The 18,895-nt window shown below is 41.5% G+C and overlaps 1 protein-coding gene across 2 annotated transcripts in view; it reads left to right on the top strand.

Annotated features, from left to right (window-relative positions):
* Nucleotides 1–18,895, top strand: part of TG (thyroglobulin) — a 189,032-nt gene that overhangs the window by 89,290 nt on the left and 80,847 nt on the right. For both annotated transcript variants that reach the window (XM_075920103.1, XM_075920102.1), the window contains 5 exons: nucleotides 2,092–2,157; nucleotides 11,444–11,578; nucleotides 13,194–13,358; nucleotides 14,475–14,697; nucleotides 17,856–17,949. In XM_075920103.1, coding sequence (XP_075776218.1) covers nucleotides 2,092–2,157; nucleotides 11,444–11,578; nucleotides 13,194–13,358; nucleotides 14,475–14,697; nucleotides 17,856–17,949 — 683 coding nt within the window. The remainder of the gene's footprint in view (nucleotides 1–2,091; nucleotides 2,158–11,443; nucleotides 11,579–13,193; nucleotides 13,359–14,474; nucleotides 14,698–17,855; nucleotides 17,950–18,895) is intronic.

The raw sequence follows: 18,895 nt of genomic DNA, 5'->3' as shown, positions 1-18,895 counted from the left end.
TGTGGGTGGGGTTCCACTTTCTCAGGCTTTCCTTTGATGCAGCAGAAATAGTAAGAGAAAACGGAGGCATGTCTGAGACCGATCCTGCTACCGTTAGTCAAGCAGACTACAATGAGACTAGTTCTATAGCGTTTAAGGCAGGAGAGGCCATTACATCATCTAGTCTGACCACAACCCATTTAATATCCCCCTGGCTTGAGCCCAGTAAAGGTGTATGCAAGGCTGGCTCATGCAGAAAATGGGTTACTGTATCAGGATCTACTGGATATGCAATCCAGTTTGTGTGGGTGGGCCTTAGCTTCTGTGCAGCCCACTGAGGACAGGGCTTGGCTGGGGTGCAGGGGTCTGCTGAGGTGGAACAAGGCCTGTCTTTGTATCAAATAACAAGAGTAGGGACCCAATCCTGCTCCCAATGGAGACTTTTGCTACTGGTTCATTACTGCTATTTTAAATATAGTTGCTTTCTCCTCTGTAATACATAGAAAGCTCTCTCTTCTTTGTCTCCTCTTTCAAAAGGAAAGGAAAAACGATGTAGCACTTTAAAGACTAACAAGATGGTTTAATAGGTGATGATCTTTCGTGGGCCAGACCCACTTCTGTTGAGCTAATTGTCCGAAACAGCACTTGAAAATCCTTTTTTGGGTGACTGTTAACTTTTTGGTTAATAGAGCTGCAGTAATTGAGCGGTGAATTTACTATTTACATCATGTTCTGCATTTCACTCAGCTTGGGCATTAACACAAGGCTGGACAGTTATGGTTTATAGTAGACGTTTCATTGTTTATTTTACACGCATTGGCACATTTCAGCTATAAAATGTGCCACAGGGAACTATTCTGCTTTGGCAGAGAGATGGCCCAGTTGGTTCCTCTTACTAGGGTTCTGTCATGGCATAAAGCCCAGTAGAGGTTGAAGGCATGTGGGCTTCTGCATTCCTGTTGCACAGAGTAGACATGGCATGTCCTTCTTAGTCATCTGCAACTCAACTGGCAAAAATGCTGAAGGCCTTGTTCCCATTTTGTAGGTGTCCTACTGTCTCTCTAAGCATCCCTAATCTGTAATTCAATTGTAGTTCAAATGATTCACCCTTCCTAACGGGGACATTGTTGCAAGATGGCAGATAAAGTAAAACTATTCGCTGTGGACCTTAAATAAGCTATCCACCTTTTCATGTATTTATCATCACCACGCTTCTGTGAGGGAAGGCAGTACTATTGCCATCATTTACAGGGGGGAGATTGATGCACAGCAGCAGTGAATTGCCTCAGGTCATATAGGAAATCACTGACAGAACAAAGGTCTGTCAAGATCTGAGTTAGCGACTTAACCACTTGATCATCCCTCTTCTCACTATCTAGGGCCCTTATTAAAGTCCAGAGGATTTTTTATTTCTTGTATACCTAGCTTAAGTATTATATGGCAGTTTCATCAACAGACAATGTCACTTCTTTTTGGACAAAGGATCTGCAGACAGGAGCCTACTGCATAGACAAAGTGGGGATCCGAAGAGAGAATGGAGTTAGCAGCATTTCTTTTTTGTTTCTTTTTGATAGGGAGGAAATTTTAATGTATTCCCGCTGTACCAGACAATGAGATAAAAAGTCTGCACAGATGTTAATGCAAATTAAGATATTTGCAGACAAAAATTTGTATCACTTGTGCAGGTGTGTTCCGGCTCCGGGCATGAGAAGTGGAAAAATTACAATGAAAGTTTTGAGGCTGAAAGAGAAAATGTGAAGTCAGTGGGTGAAATTCGGATGGCTTTATTGTTGTCAATGGAGATTTGCTCAAATAAAGGCCTCTGGATTTAGACCACTATAAAGTATTTATTTTGCTGCAGAAATTTTGCTGAAATTCTTTCTTTCATGTTATGTTGGCATGCAAGCAAAAAGGAACTAAAATAACAGCAAGTATGAACAAGCTCTATATCCAACAGCCAGTGTTTGGGAAACAAAGAGATCCAAGTCTCCATTTAGTTTGCATTGTAGATGTGCAAATCCCCGAAACGATGTTGCGGATACAGAGATGATATGGTGAGATTTTCTTAAAACTGTCTACTTTACATTGTTAAAACTTCATTTTTATTTTTAGCAATCATGATGAATACTACACCCAATGTGTGCCCACCTGTTCTGTTACCTCGCAGTCCAGAGAATGGTGAGTATCACAGTGTATTGGGAGAAAAAAAGAGAGTTGAGGAAATGTTTACCTTCAGCTTTTCATGCCCTGCATAACAAACACTTGTATAATGGTTCCCCTGTGTTTCCTTTTCTTACTTTGTACAGTAAGAGGTACTTTCTTTCTCAGATATCATTTAACCAAATAGACGAATTATTAGCTGGCCTGATTAGCCTACGGAACTCATTAGCTCAAAGGTATTATTGAGGTCAAGAATATAGTAGGATTCAAGAAGGAACTAATCATTTATAAGTGGAATGGTCACATCCACGGTAATGTTAAAGATGGTTTTAAAAGGGATATACACCCTCATATTTTAGTGCATAGGCCAGTCACTAATGGAGGAGGCGAAGAAGAAACTTCCCCTCTGGGCAAGTTATTGTTAACTGTGTGGTTTATTCAGTCTTCCGCTGAAACATCTGGTGTCAGCCATTGCCAGATACAGCATACTGAACTACAAAGACCACTGACAATTGCTATATTACTACGTTGGTCAAGGGTGGCTTTGTCAAATAAAGGGAATCCAAATGAGTTTTCATGTGATATACAGGCACCTGTAATACACAGTAGGACCGGTAATACCCAAAATACAAAGTTTCAAGTATGAGGGTTCCATAATCTGGGGAAATGGAGAACAAAATTAGAGCTGGGATATAAAATGCCTGATTCAAATGGAGGGAAGTGGTATAATATGATACTAGGAAGATACCAGTAAGATTAACTGGGAAGCCCATAAAACAGTAGCAAATGACCTACTGAAATGCAAGTGTTGAGATGAATAAGTGATGTAAGGAAAAAGGACCATGTGAGGTGTGTGTATGTTGCAGGCATGCTCAGATGGTTTAAACAAAAAAAATGAGGGAGCTTGGACTCAGATGGTTTATTCATGTAACAATGTGGAAATGAAAGTTCAGCAGATCTATACAGGAGGAGGAAGACAGAGACCAACCCCAAGAAGTGGTGGAATGACATAAAGGAAGCATGGTAGCATGTGATGTGATAGAGGACATAGCATTGAATAGAGCACTGTGGAGGGAGTGGATTTGTCAAGCAGGCGCCAGTTAATGGGATGAATTGAAGGAAGAGGAATACAAGTAGCCTGTAATCACTGTACACAATTGCAACTCAAAGTTGAAATCTATTTTATTCCATATAAAGTGTTAGTCTTGCCTTAGTGCAGGAGGTTAGAATTGACCTCTTGAGGTCCCTTCTAGCCCTACATTTCTATGATCCTATAACACATGATATTTAAAAATTAACATTTGCTCCCTGTGGTATCTGAGATACTGTATTTTATTTTTGTATTTTGAACAGGATATAACTAGTTAACTGCATATCTCAGATACTATAACATAGTGACCATTAATAAATGTTCATCTTTTAAATGGTGACCTCTACACCTATAGATTCTATACACTGCGTCAGGCTTTTTTATGCAGAAATATAATATTTATGGTCAAATCAAATAGTCCCTACCAAGCCCAAACTCAAATAAATCTCCCACTTACCTCACTGTACAGTAAGAGCAGTCCTTCACTGGCCAGGGGATGGTTGAGATGATTCCTTAGGCCCTTTGCCATAATCTCCATCTTCTGTAGCTCTGAGATAATGGGAGATTTTCCCAAAGGAAGGACTGAGCAATGAGATTTGTCCCCTAGAGACAGGCTGAATGAGGTAACAGGAAAGCAGAAAACCAAGGGGAATGGAGGGACCAATTTCTTTCTTTCTCCCTACTCCAATCTCTCTCTTCTTGGCAGTGAATTTTGCTGTTCCGCAAAGAAGCAAGAACCCTTATGACTTGCTGAAGCCCACAGCGATGTAAACGGGGCGCAGGCTTTTGTGCTGACCCTCTGCTGTGGGGTGAAACTTCTACTTTGAGGACTAGACTAACATTAAAAGGACTTCAAATGGTCTGGTAGCACTTTATAGACTAACAAAACATGCAGATGGTATCATAAGATTTCGTGGGCACAGCCCATTTCTTCAGAAAACTGGAGTTAGGCACACTGTTCAGAGGTCAGTCATCCCCATTATGGTCAAAGCCTATCTGAACACTTGCAGGAGTATTCAACTGAATAACACTTAGCCACTTTGCCAGGTCAATATAAGTCCAATCCTTCAGCCTTACTCCATATGAGTAATGTTCACACATATTAACCAATGGACTAGTTGTGTGGTCAAGGATTTGCTACAAGTAACAGTTGCAGGAACATTCCTAAAAAGTATAAAATTGAATTGGTCTGATGACTTCCTCTCGATGCTGTGGTTATATCAGAGGTTTAGGTATATCAGACGTGATGGAAATCTTCTCCTTCAGTGCATTTGACACTTTCCTTGTAGAGCTAGATTTGTAACTTTCTAATCTGGAGAGCTGGAGTTCACTCTTTTTTAAAAAACTGGATAAACATCTGGTGCACTAATGTTGTTATCCTACATCACTTACTATACCTGACACCACTGAAAGGACACTTGCTTCCATTTCACATCTGGGCAACATTATTACTATGCCTCTTGCTGCCATAAATAACATCTTTGTGGGCAGGTTAAAGTTGCAGTCCCAGAAATGTGATTATAGTTATTATGTAGTGAGTTAAGAAAATGGTTCATTCCGATTTATTCATAGCCAAATAGATTGGCCCCAAAAAAGGTATTTTTAAAAGGGAAGTATTATCTGTGAATCCATGCTGCACGGGTGTTCTCCAGTGAGCTGGTTTTGGAGAGCAGAAGAATAAAGGCATTTGCTGAGAGGCACCCCTATGAGGCCTGAAGGAATATATCATATGCTATACACCGACTATGCTGAGTTATCACTGAATGTTGTTTACCATTGAGACATATAAAGTTCTAGATACCTTTAAATCTGTATTTTCTCATCTTAAAGCGAGGAGCCAATAAATTGGTTCAGTGTGATGGTGGCTGGGACTCAATCTTAGCCACCTTCTAAAACTCAATCTGGCTCCAGGTCCCATCCCAAAGAATATCTTCCTGGATCATGGCCTGTATCCACAGGTTAGGAGCTGGCCAAGGTCCCATGCTAGCTCTTAAAGAACATTCCACAAGGGCACAGGTCTAGCAGTGTTCCTGGCCCAGGTCTTGATACAAGAAATGTGCAGAGCAGCACCTTATTCTTTGCTGCATACGTTCACCTCTCATTATGCTGTCACCCCGTGCGCCAGCATTTGGCAGAGCTGCGCTCCAATCAGAAATTCCTTATCTCTGACCCCATCTTGGGGGTGAAGGTTTGGGAGTCACCTGATTGGAATTGACATGAACAAGCATTCCAAGAAAAGACAATAGTTGCTCACCTTCTTGTATTGTTCTTTGAGATATGTTGTCCGTTCCAAATCCCGCACGCCTTCCAAGTGTCACGGGCTAGCAGGAAGAAATTGAGGTAACATAGGGTTGGCTGGGTTATATATCCAGCACCAGAAAGGTGTGTCTCCTGGAGGCTTCACAGATAGTCCAACGGGAACTCCTAAGGGAAAACTTTCCGACGACTGTGCCCACAGCGCACACCCACCTTATCAGAATGGACATGGCCAACACATCTCAAAGAACAATACTTACAAGAAGGTAAGCAACCATTTTTTCCCATAGTGATAGAAATGTAGCTGTGTTAGTCTGGTGTACCTGAAACAAAATACAGGACTATGTAGCACTTTAAAGACTAACAAGATGGTTTATTAGGTGATGAGCTTTTATGGGCCAGACCCGCTTCCTCAGATCAAATAGTGGAAGAAGATTGTCACAACCATATATACCAAAGGATACAATTAAAAAAAATGAACACACATGAAAAGGACAAATCAAATTTCAGAACAGAAGGGGATGGGGGGGAGGTAAATGATATTTACCTCCAAGATATTTACCTCTCCCCCCCCCCCATCTCCCTTCTGTTCTGAAATTTGATTTGTCCTTTGCATGTGTGTTCATTTTTTTAATTGTATCCTTTGGTATATATGGTTGTGACAATCTTCTTCCACTATTTGATCTGAGGAAGCGGGTCTGGCCCACGAAAGCTCATCACCTAATAAACCATCTTGTTAGTCTTTAAAGTGCTACATAGTCCTGTTTTTTATTTTTTCCCATGATCTTCTCAGCCAGAGATCTCATCATAAAACGTATTTTCATTAGATTTTAAATTCCATGTTGCAAAATCAGGCGGAAAGTGCTTTGGAAAGGTAATTGAATGTTATGTCAGCAAACCCCTGAATTTTTTGAGATTTGAGCCCCTAATAAAACTGAGGCTTTCCTTCATTGTCATCTTTAAAAAATCCTATTTAATGCTGCTCTGTATCAATAGCAATAGTGGTAAATCTGCCATTAATTTTACTAGTCTGAGTGACTCAGGTATTGATAGCTGTGTAATTGTACTGTTGTTGCTTAACGAAGATGTGATGTAATTTAACATCAGGGTATTTGAAGTGCAGATATCATAAAATCATCTGGGGCTGTGACTTGCAATCTCATGTACCTCTAAGTGATTGTTTTCATTAAAATCCTTGTGCTTTGAAATCTCCCTCCACTACATTTTAAAATGAACCAACCAATTTTTACTAGGAAAGAACTACTGTCAGAGATGGGGTGCAGAGGTCACTTTGCAAAATTCAGTTCTAACTGTGAATTTAAAACACCCCAAAAGTTTGGGATTGCTTGCATTCAGGTATTCAGTTTTACCTAATTTAAAAGTAGAGGCCATTTGTGAAATTCAGAGTCAAGATAGTTTCTTTCAAACATAAGTTACGCACGTCACAACTGGGGATTTGCTTTATGCCAATTGCTAAGCGCATTTTTCTCTGGATTGGACTCTGTTTATTCCAGTAAGTGTGCCTCTACTTCCTTCCATCAAAGATGGGATTGTCCAAAGCTTTGGCTTATCTCTGCTCCTACTGAAGTCAATGGAGGTCATGATTTACTTCATTGGGAGCAGAGTAGGTCCAATACTGAGTGCTTTTGAAAATTCTACTCTAAATCTTGTATACCCTAACCATAAAACATCTGGAAGACAGAAGCCTTCTGTATGAGACATCTATAATTTTCCAATAAAAGTTACAGAGCTGGATGGGTTCAGACTACTGTAATTATGCAGTGAAAGCAATTGCTAGGATGTGGTTAGGAAGAGTAGCATCTAGCCTATATAGAACACAGTAAATTCTCCCATCAGGTGCACTTTGTGCATTCAACAGAGCAGCACTTCTGTAAACTATTCAGAAAGTAATTTCCACATGAGCTAGGCTTAGCTCAGATTTGGGAACTGACTTAAAACCAGCCTTCTTTTGGGTCATATTGTAGAGTGGGTGGGAATGAACTGTGGACACAGGTGGTTTAGCTACCAAAAGGGACCTACTAATCGTCAGTCTACGCTATGTGATCAGCAGCACAAAGTTGAAATAGGTTAATTCCAGAGTTCACATAATATTTGTCACCGAAATAGTCATTTTGATTTTGCATGTATTTGTACTTCAACTCGATGGGTAGGGAGATAGTGAGAAGACAAATATGGGTTGCAAAGCAGCTGCTGAATTCTCTGTATTTTAAAATGAAATAAAATGTTTGTCTCACTGTAATGCATGCTCACTCATGCGTGCACACACAGACACAGGTGGATAAAATCAAATACCCATTAACTTCTAATCCAGATAAGCAATTTGTATTCCTTGTTTTGCTTGGGGTATGTTTGCACAGGGACTAGACTCCTGCATCTGGCCTGTGCCAGCTGATCAGGGCTCGGGAAGGGCTGCTTCATTGTTGTCCAGATGTCTGGGCTCCAGCTAGAGTCCCGGCTGTAGGATCCTGACAGGTGAGAGGCTCCCAGAGCATGGGCCGCAGCCCAAGCCTAGATGTCTACATAGCAACAAAACAGCCCTGCCGCTCCGGTACCGTGAGCCTAAGTTGGCTGCCATGGCCCAGCCATGGGTTTTTTGTTGCTGTGCAGACACACCCCAAGAGAGAGATAAACTATGCTACTTATTAATAACTGTGTCACTTCACATTGCAGAGAATGTATTATCTCTGCGTCTGAAGGCACCTTACAAATGTTAAACAAATAAATCTGGCGCAGTGGCTGCACTGAGTAGCTAAAAGTAGCTCCATTCACTTGAATAAAGTTGCTCTGGGTTTACTCCTCCAAGAGTAGAATTTGGCCCAGTCAGAACTATTGTGCATATTTTATAAATGGGCAAACTGAGGTGCACAACGGATATATGACTTGCCTGAGGTCACAGGGCAAGTCAGTGGACATTATGGAAATATAATTATCCTTGCAAAAATAGCTCAGCAGTGCACAGCAGACATGTTGACTTACAGTGGAATCCAGACAAAGCTGTCTTTTTTTTAGAACAAAATTAGTAATTTGAAGCTTTGTGTCTGAAGCTAGACAGACCACCAGTTCCATGCCATCCATACTGGATTATTGATATATTGGGCTCTGCAAAGTTGAAGGTAATGATTATGTAAAAATATGCAGCTTAAGTCACATTGCTAAAAAGCTTCTTTTGTATACAATAATAAAAATAGAATTTTTGAAAAATTATGCAAGTGGGAATTGGAAGAGGAAGTCACCAAAATTTAACAACAACAAAAATACATTGATTTTTAACTGTGTGAGTAAATAGCTATTTTAGAACAGATTATCAAGGGAAATGGGAAATTTTGCATCACTTGGACATTTTAAATAAAGACTGAATATTTTACACACAAAAAATGCTCTAGTTAAGCCACTGACTATTGGGCTAGATGTAGCAATCACTGGAGTAAATTCTTTAATCTGTCTCATATAAGGGTCAGAGTAGATGCTCATAAGGTTCCATATTTAAAAACTTATAAGTTTTTAAACTTACAAGTGAAGTTTTAGGTACCATAAAGATAAGATGTATCTTATAATTCATAGCATTGGGCCCCTGAGCATTTTGCCAGGGCAATACTTGGTGCTTCGAGCAAAGCTGAAAACCAAAATATAGTCTATCTGGTATACAATGCATGGACAATGATGGCTATGCTAATTTAGTAATGTAAAATTCTAATTCTAACAATGGCTATGCTAATTTGGTAATGTGAAATAATTCTCTATTCTTTCTTAAATATCATTACAGTATCAAATTAACTGATTAGTTATTCTAGTTAGAGACAACTAGACAATCAACCTCCATCATCATGGGCACAGATGCCCTGTAGTGTAAGAAAAGCAACATGGTCCCAAAGTGTGTGGGAGCTAGATTAGCAGAACAGATGGTGGGGGATGTGTAGAACAGACACAAACAGGCTGAAGGAGGGCTAGATGGACTCATCGCTACATGAATCCACTGGATATTACTCCCTGGAAAGTGGAAGCGGAGGAACTACAGAAGCTTCTGCAGCCTCAAGGCTGAAATGACTGGCACGGCACCGCTTTGCAGCAGCTCCTCAACTTGTGGGGTGCAATTCTGTGTCTGGCCTTCCCACAGAATCCCCATAGGATAGCCTGCCATATGGGCTTCAAACTTAGCACAGGATTGATCCTTAATAACAAGGGACTTTTAGCAGAGCATATTTTGTTTTAATAATCCAGTTTAATAAATCACATATTATTCTGAATTCACAAACTGCGCCTTCCCCTCTTGGGTTGTTTATGTAGTTCAGAGGGCAGTGTCAAAGTGAAAAAATGAGCTGCAATATTTCTCCTGTGTTACTCATACTATCCTATATTGGGCAGGATAAAAGCATTTCTAAAAATCTAATTTATTCATCACCATGTAGACCTATAGTTCTTGTAATTCCATTTTGAGCAGTGGAACAAGACCAGTCTGTCATCAGTTTCACTTCCAGGTTCTCATGAACCAGCAAGGTGTTTCACTGCTAGTGTTTGCAATGCCAGAGAGTCCCAGGGCAGGATTACCCAATAGGCAGACTAGCTATGTGCTTCGGGCACCAGCAAAGCAGGGGCACCAAAAAAAAAAGAGAGAGAGAGATTTTGTGGTATAGTATTGTTTTTATTTTGAATTACATATGGGGAGGCACCATAATCTTTTCAGTGCTTAGGGCTTCTAAAGGTCTTAATCCGGCTCTGCCAGATACAGACTATGTCTCAGCCCTGTTTATGTGAACCACCAAGCCTTCAGCTACATGGTGCTTTGGAGAATGGAGGAACCTGCTCTCCAACTCAGAAAAGGGTCTTTTCCAGTGATGGGGTCAGGAGAACACTGGCGATCTTCAGAGACTGGCTGTCTTTAAACGGGTGAAATCCAATATTTATAAATGCGTATGGCTGTAAAATTTCATCTTGCTAGGTAGCTGAACGCAAACAGCAGCCATTGCTGTTCGCCAGCAGTTGTCACAAGGCACTCTGAACAGAGTTCCTTTATACTACAGTTACATGGAAAAGGCTGTCCCCAGCTTGCAGGCCCCTCAGCTTTATAACAGGCTGACATGGTTTTTTTTAAAAAAAAGTAATTAAAGGCCCATCTGGCCTATAATTTTTTTCAGCTACTGCTCATCAGACTCAAAAGGATTGAGCCAATTGCATAAGATAAAAGAATTTTGAATGTATGTGGTGTTTTTCTTTGAAAACTTTTGTGGAAACCACTAGGGCTATTTAAAAACAAAACAAAACACAGCAACAAAAGGTGCCTAAAAATTCAGTCCTAATTCCATATTTAGTTGTGGTTTCATGCAGGAATTCTTGGTGGAAATCCTATGGCTTGTGTTACACAGAAGGTCAGGCTAGAGGATCAAAATAGTTCCTTTGGACTTAAAATCTAAGAATCCACAAACTTTAATGAGAATTAGGGTAGATGCTATATGTGAACAAGCTTTAGATGAGTCAAGGGGTAAAAATGTCAAAAGCTCCTAAATGGCTTGAGAATGCAAGTCCCATATTTAAATGTTGCTGAAGGTATGAAGGTGTTTATGAAGGCACAAAGATGCCTAACAATGCAGTTAGACACTCGGGGGAAGAGGGTATAAAAGCTCTTAAGTTAGTTATATGCCCAACTCCCTTCACTTTCCATGACAGATGCCTCTCCTGCATAGGTGCTTTTGTAAATCCCACTAGGTGCTTATTTGTATTGTTATGTGTCTAACTACCTTCAGAAGTCTGGCCCTCCATTACTTTTGAAAATAGAATTTGGTCTCTCCAGGCACTTAAGTTTACCAGCACTTTTTGGTGAGCCCAAAGGTAAATCAAGGTCTGCTGATGCCTCATACCACTTTTCCTCCTGGACTAGCTAGTCCCTCTGAAGATTGTGCTGGTGTGCTTGCTATGTTTGTTTTTGTGCTTTTTGTCTCATAGTGCCTTTGGACACCTGGTTGGTCTTGGGTGCCTCCTCAGTACTCATTGATCCATCCCTCTTCATCTTCAGCATTGCTCAAGTCAGCAGAGAGATTGCTGATGGCTTCTCTGTGGCTAGAGAGTTTTGTCTCTCAGGTGAGGAGATGATTTGCTTATATTGAAGGTGGCTGTTCCCTTTGGCTTTGTAAAACAGGGTGGGCTGACTTATGACCATGAAGCATGTTGATGAGAGCAACTGATTTTTAAAAATAATTCTAACCTAGCATATCTTGAATTGGGAACAAGGACCTGAATGAAAGCGGGAATTAAAGCCCTAATAAAAAGCCATCTGGCATACTTTTCAGCTGCTTTTGGATCACTTTGGCACCTCACATATCCAGAGACCTTGTAGCGCCTACTAGCAACCACCTACTAGCAAATAGCGATGAAAATGTTTGAGGCACTGATGGGATTAATTTATAAGGAGTAATTAAAATACAACTATGTTAGCTAGGCTACAAATGATTGAGACAGATGTGACAACTGCTTGTGTAATTACCAGCAGGTGAAATGGAACCTGGGCCCTCTGGAGCTTAGTGTAGGAGCCTCTACAGCTTGAGCTATAAAGCCAGCTGGCACTCAACTTAAGCTGTAGAGCTCACTCATTCGTATCTATTGCAATAAGTGGTTTAAGTGCCACTACATGAGGCAGTGAATCACACCCACTAGTATGTGGGTTACACTTGCAACTATTTGAAGGCTCCAGGAACTGTTCAGAATGGCACAAAGTGGGGCAGGGTATAATTAGGAGTAATGGGTTGACATTTAGCAAAGATACGTTTGACCTGAGCCTGAGTATCGGGGACAAAACTCCCAAATGGGAAGGACTAGCCAACAATATAGCAAAGCTTCCTCTTTCTAATTTCCTATGTTCAATAAACCTCTATTCCCAGCAAGTCCTAGAATAGGGGCTAATATGAGAAGAGGAAGCTGGCTGTAGAATGCTAGTCCCATATAGCATTCTGAGCTTGCTATAGAATTGTCTTTCTTTGCAATGTCATCCCTCCTGTTGTGCAGCTGGAGATGTAATATCCTGCCCGGGGAGAGGTACAGTTGCTAGCTCTGATTGAATGAATGTACTAAAAATTGCAGTGTGGCTGCAGCACTGTGGGTGGTGGCTTGGGCTAGCTGCCTGCAGACAGTCCCATTTGAATTCTTAAGTACACAGCTCCACTGCCATTTTTACTGTGTTAGTTCAATCCGAGCCATGGCATATCTGTCTCTGGAGCTGGGATTTATACCTCCTAGCTGCAGCGCAATGCTTGGCTTTTCCATTTCATTGTTTATTAAATACTTTTAACCAGTAATTTCCAAAGGCAAAAAATGGTGGAAACTGGTTCAGCTCCATTTAAAAGTCTGAGGACAGGAAGAGCTTCATTCTCCTCTGTGCCTTTGAAAAACTCTTAAATTGTGTAGGTTTGATATTTTTAGGGTAATTTTATGTCCCTTTTTTAAGCCCCATGCCAACCATTCCAACTTTTTTTTTTTTCTTTTCAAAAATGAGTATTTGGCCCATTTGATTTTACTGACATCAGCTGGCAAGTGCAAATGGGACAAATGTTGAGGGGAGAACTCAGGCTAGCCCCATGTTGTGTCCCCTTTCCTTTAGAGAAATATGGTCACCCTAGATATTTTGAAAACATATGGCCTCTACTCTTTCTCTCTTTTTTTTCCCTTCCTTCCTTTTTCTCTTTCCCCTGCTTCCCCCCAGCCTGTTCAAAGAGCCAAACCTGCACAGTGATTACCCTTGAAATCCAGCCATCAGCGATACGATGCCTTTTCTACCCTGATACACAGATATGCACACATGGCCTGCAAGGCCGCAGCTGCCGAGTTTTACTCAAGGAGCCAGCAACTTACATCTATTTGAGGCAAGGTAAGTGCAAGGCAGTACCAGACAGAAGCAGGCTCCTGTGTGGAAGCTTGTGGGCTGTTCTGAGAGAAAAGTAGCTGGTAGAAGCAAAGCACTCGATTGGCCACCGAGCTGTTTTTTATGGGGTGATCCCTGGTTGGGTGGGGTTGTTATGCTGCATCCAAAAAAGCATGTGCACACCTCCCTAAATCTCTTTAGTAGCAAAGCCCAAAATCATTATCACTGTAATATTGTGTCATAACAGGGGGATGCAACAAGTTTGGTCTGCAAAAAAGACTTTGAAAGAGTGTAAATCTCTAATAATTGCGTACAATTTTCATCAGTATCAAAGCGGCTTCCAAGCCTATGTTCCATTAACATTTCAGGAGACTGGTTCCATAAGGTCTAGATTTTAAAATAGGGGTGGGCAATCATTTTTGCAGAAGGGCCACTTCACCATTTTAGGTAGTGGTCACGGGCCAGGTCTGCCCCAGAAAAGGTGTGGCCTTGGGAAGAAGGGGTGGTTTCTCCCAGGCTCTGTGCCCCTGGCAGGGAGAGGAGACTTCCTCCTCTCATCCCCAGGCTCCTCTGGAAAGAGAGCATGCGAAGTCTCTTGCCTGTTTGCCCCCACTCTGCTGGGTGTGCATGATGCCTCAAGGGAATTACCAGCCATTTTCAACAGCTGTCCATTTCCTGCAGGCACCGCACACTGCTGGTGGGGGAGTAGACTTTGCGCATTCCCTCCTGCCTCCAGGCCAATTGGGGTTTGAGGGAGCGCACGGAGACTCTCACCCTCACCTCTGCCCTGCCAGGGGCACGTGGCACCTAGAGGGAGCTGCCAGCCATTTTGAACGTGCTCCCCTAGCAGGGGGAGGAGACGTTGCACATTCCCCTGTCCCCAGTGTTGATTGGACGGGGGAAAGGCAGGGAGGCCAAGGGCTGAATCAAACCACAGATCCTGTCTTGCCCACCCCTATTTTAAAAGTTGCTTGGGCAATGCTGAGCTTAGCAACTCTTAACTGACTTAGGAAGCTAAATTTCATTTTTTTAAAAGACATAGGCCCCTGCATGCTTTTGAAAATGAGATTTAAGCTAACAAGGAAAACCATTTCTTTCTTATTTTTTACCCTGTCCAAACAGATTCATTCTCTCCCATCTCTGAACCTGATTTAACTTCATCCGTGTACATTCCATCCCATGGAGTTTTGCTCGGCAAGTCTCAAGTAATCCGGGTTGGTTCTGAGTGGAGAAATGTTAGTCAGTTTTTTGGGATTCCATATGCAGTACCTCCGGAAGCAGAGAACCGGTTTCATCCTCCAGAGCCCTTCACCTGGGTGCAATCCTGGAATGCTACTGCAGTTCGGTGAGAAGGCGTGTTGCTGAATGATCTGTTGATGTCTTTGTCAGTGAGGACCTAACCTATTCAGGCACTCAGATACCATAACGATGAACATGGTATAGATGACTAGAAATGTTGATAAAATATTACATTTAAGTGCTAGCAGAAAAAACAATTTACACTACACACTTCCCAAAAGTGGTATTTAATTCTACACCATATGGTGTATTATAAATAATACTCAGTTAGTGCTCCTTTCATTTTATTTCATATTTTTTTGTCTCCATCTCTCATACTTCAATGTTGGTGAGATCTGGAGAAGGTTGCTGCACTTTGCGGAGGCTGATTTTTAACTCATTGAATCCAACAGATATGTTCTTGCTCAAATAGAAGTTATGAGCTAGATGCAAGAATTACCGGGTGAAATTCTCTCATCTGTGCTATGCTCTCACTATCCAATTAAAGGATTGCAAGATCCCTCCTATCTTTAAACATTTATGGAAAAACAAATATTGATTGAAATGGTAGGAGTGGCTATGTGGCCCATTGATCTTACCCAGTGTGGCCATTCTTATGAGATGACTACAAGACACACACCTTCACGTAAGTAAAAGTAATCAATTCCCAACTGGTACAGAGAGTAGTTGATGAAGAAATACAAAGGAGGAAGCCTGTTCCAGGGACGTTACAGAGGCCAAAAATATTACTGAATTTAAAAATAAATTAGATAAGTTAATCAACAGCTATTAGTCCCAATGGTCAGGAAGCAGCCTTTTAATGTGGTGCCCCTTACTTTCTGACTGTCAGAAGTTGGGACTGCATGACAGGAGTTGATTACGAATTGCCTATTCATTCCCCCTGAAGCACCTGGCATAGACCAGTGTCAGAAGACAAGATAGTGGGCTAGATGACATTGGTCTGACACAGTATAGCCATTCTTCTGTTCTTATGTGAAAAGGCCATGAACAGACCCAGTGAAGGGCCCCAGCAGACCTTCTCTTGGAGAGGGTCCAAGAATTAAATACCAGTGACCAAGATCCAGGATGACTAAGGCTAGTAATCAAGAGAAAACCTGTCCCAGGTCAGTACTTTGTGTTTATTTATCAAGGCCTTTTTAACACCAGAAGTGAACGCAACTAGAGACTCTTTCTCGGGTGGTTGAAAACACTTAGCCTTTGGTGGTCTTGCACTGCAGCATGCACCTGAGCCATGTGGGTGTCAGCAGCATAACCACATTAGCCACATAGCTTGACATATGCTTGAGGGATCTGATGAGATGCAGTTTGTTTATTCAGGTGCATGGTGGTGTTGTACAGCGGATATACACATGATGTTGCAGTAACACATACAGCATCAGTCTTTGGAGACTGCATCCAAATGCTATGTACGGTCATCAGCTGGATATCTTTGGTAAGGGCTATCTGCCTCTTCTGCCTCCATCTGAAAATCACCTCTTACCTCCGTGCAAAGCATTTGGCTGTGATTTTTCGAAGCTGTTTAGGAATTGTGGGTGCCTTGTTCCCATTTATTTTAATAGGAACTGGCTGTCCAGATCCCTTAAGTAACTTTGAAAATATCAGTCTTTAACTTTTGTTGCTTATGATTAGAAGCACTGTTTGTAATTGTAAGCTTAGATACAAGCAGTGCCTTGGAGAGAATCACGTGGACCTTAAACAGCAAGTCTCCTGGTAACGAATGCAGATCATTCTAGTATTAAGGGCAGTGCATCATTATAGCACAATATTTTTTTGTCTTTGTAACAAAAAAATCAAATTAGCAGATCAACATTACTGTTATGAGAGACTGTTTCCTATATATGTATGTATGTATTATCAGGGCTGAACTGGGTCATACTTGGGACTGCTTGGTTACTGCAGCACCTGTGGTATCAATTCAGTAGGTGGCGCTATTTCGTCTGAGTCGGTACTGAACCTTTTCCCTTGCATGGTGTTAGGGGAGTGCTGGTGTTGGCAGAGCATTCTTTTTGATGAGATGTAGGCAGGAGGCTCTGATTACTTGTGATTATTAGTGAAAATCACTTTTTCACTAATATGTTGTGTCTTGACCACGTTCTTACCTGAGGAATGTGTATTTTGCCTATCCAGACGTTGCCCTCCAATTTCAATTCAATGTGCAACTTTGCTTTCTATTTTAAACTGTTGCATAGCACAGCTCCCTTATGCAAAAACAAAAGATGATACTATTGCTATAATCTGTTTGAACCACCCTGAAGAATTTAATAGAGAATTGTATCCCTGATCATTGATTTCTGTCAGACAATTTAAAAAAAAAATGAGATAATTTTATAGGTTTTTTTCAGGTACCGGTTGAACCTCTTTAGTCCGACACTCTGGTCTGGCAACATCCGTGATCTGGCATAATGTTAGTAAACAGGCTGTCCACCTACCAGGGGTGTGGCCAAGTTTCCTGTGGTCCCATAAAGTTTGTTTACAGCCAGCAGTCCTAGCTCTCTGTGCTGTTACTTAGCTCTACTTTACCAGTAGGCAGTGGAAGTGTTGGTAGTGCATCTAGACAATATTGACCTCCTATGGTCTGGCAAATTCTCTGATTCCATACCAGTCAGATACAAGGGTGCCAGACTAGAGAGGTTCAGCCCTGTGGGTTTTATCCTTATTAAATTTGGAAGCCTATTCCATAAAGGGTTAAATGGCACAGATGTGACTGAATTTCAGTAGGTGGCGCTTGTCTTCGTGCAAACTAGCCCACATGTGGTGACCTTTCAAAACGCTGCAGAAGAGGTTTGTTTGATTGCAGTTTTGGAGAGGGCTGACAGTACGCTCTCTATGATGGTGAAAGGATGGAGAGAAGTCCCTGCAGGTGTCTGGCAGATTGAGTTTCTGTTAAAAGAACTGTTTGAATGCTGCTCGGATTTTGTTTTATTTATTATATTTACAATGAATTGTTAGGGCAGCTATCACATTGGCTAGACATCCTTTTTGTTGTTTTAAATCTCAGTAAATAAATATATGCTTTATTTGCCTTCCAGAGAGGATGTTGGATGAATGCTAAGTATGTATTTGAGATCCACAGCTATAAAGGTGCTACAGTGTGTTTAAAAAAAACACAAACTTTTTGAACTTGAGCTCAAAGTAAAATGACTGCAATGATGCAAAAGTAATGCTGGATTTGTCAGCCACAGTTAATACAGCCTGTATCTTTAGGGCTAATTGTTGGCAACCTGGAGATGGACTGCTCCAATCTTCTCCTGTCGATGAAGACTGCCTGTACTTAAATGTGTTTGTGCCTGCCAGCATGGTAAGTATTCAAGTACTAGAACATGGTATAGCAAAATGTTGTTGCCACACTGTCTGAAGTGGCTCCTAAATGAGAAGATCAGCTTAAAGGCAGACTTAAAAAGCAGGGCACCAACCCCAAACTGCCTGTGAGCTCTATTATTAGATTCCACCACTCAAGTAACAAAGGTAAAAGTCCTCAGCCACCATTACAGCCTTAGTGTGGAATCATAGACCTCCCCTTGGGCATTCTGATCTGTCTTGCTACACAGATAAGCTTGACTCTGAGAGACGTGGCCACACTACATCATAGATCACAAAATATTCAGGTCACTTCAAGTCCCAAACACCTGACACATACGCTAGGTCAATTTATGCATTAGTTGACACTCCAAGGACAACACTCCTAGCCAGTCCTGTAATAAACTAAAAGAAATAAGATTTACTTACAAGATTACAACAGATAAACACACAAAGGAGTTGCCAGCTCTATATGTCTGTTAGGGCTAACCCTCATTAGGCCTGGGAATCTCCTGCTAATGTTTAAGAATCTTTGTCTCTTACAATCCAAACAGCGTAAAATAACTACAGGCAGTCCCCGGGTTACGTACAGGATAGGGCCTGTAGGTTTGTTCTTAAGTTGAATTTGTATGTAAGTCGGAACTGGTACATATTGTAGGGGAAACTCTAGCCAAACATTTCTCCAGAGCTCAGTTTTATTCTCCCACACCTCACTTCCCTCAGTTCTTTATTCTCAAGCTGAGGTGTCTGCTGACAAAAGCCGCTCCACGTCTCCCTGGTCTGCTGGGAGGAAGCAGCTAGTGCGGGGTTGCCTCACCCCGTTTGTAAGTAGGGATCCGATGTAAGTCGGATCCATGTAACCTGGGGACTGCCTGTAATTCTTTCTGGTCATGAATTTTTATCACCATCTCTCTAGAGTCTAAGCTTATGGGAGCATTTCTGCATGT

The sequence above is a fragment of the Pelodiscus sinensis genome, chromosome 2 (genome assembly GCF_049634645.1).
Source record: "Pelodiscus sinensis isolate JC-2024 chromosome 2, ASM4963464v1, whole genome shotgun sequence".
NCBI classification, from domain to species: Eukaryota; Metazoa; Chordata; order Testudines; family Trionychidae; genus Pelodiscus; species Pelodiscus sinensis.
The sequence above is the reverse complement of the archived record's forward strand: the minus strand, read 5'-3'. Positions and strand labels throughout refer to the sequence as shown.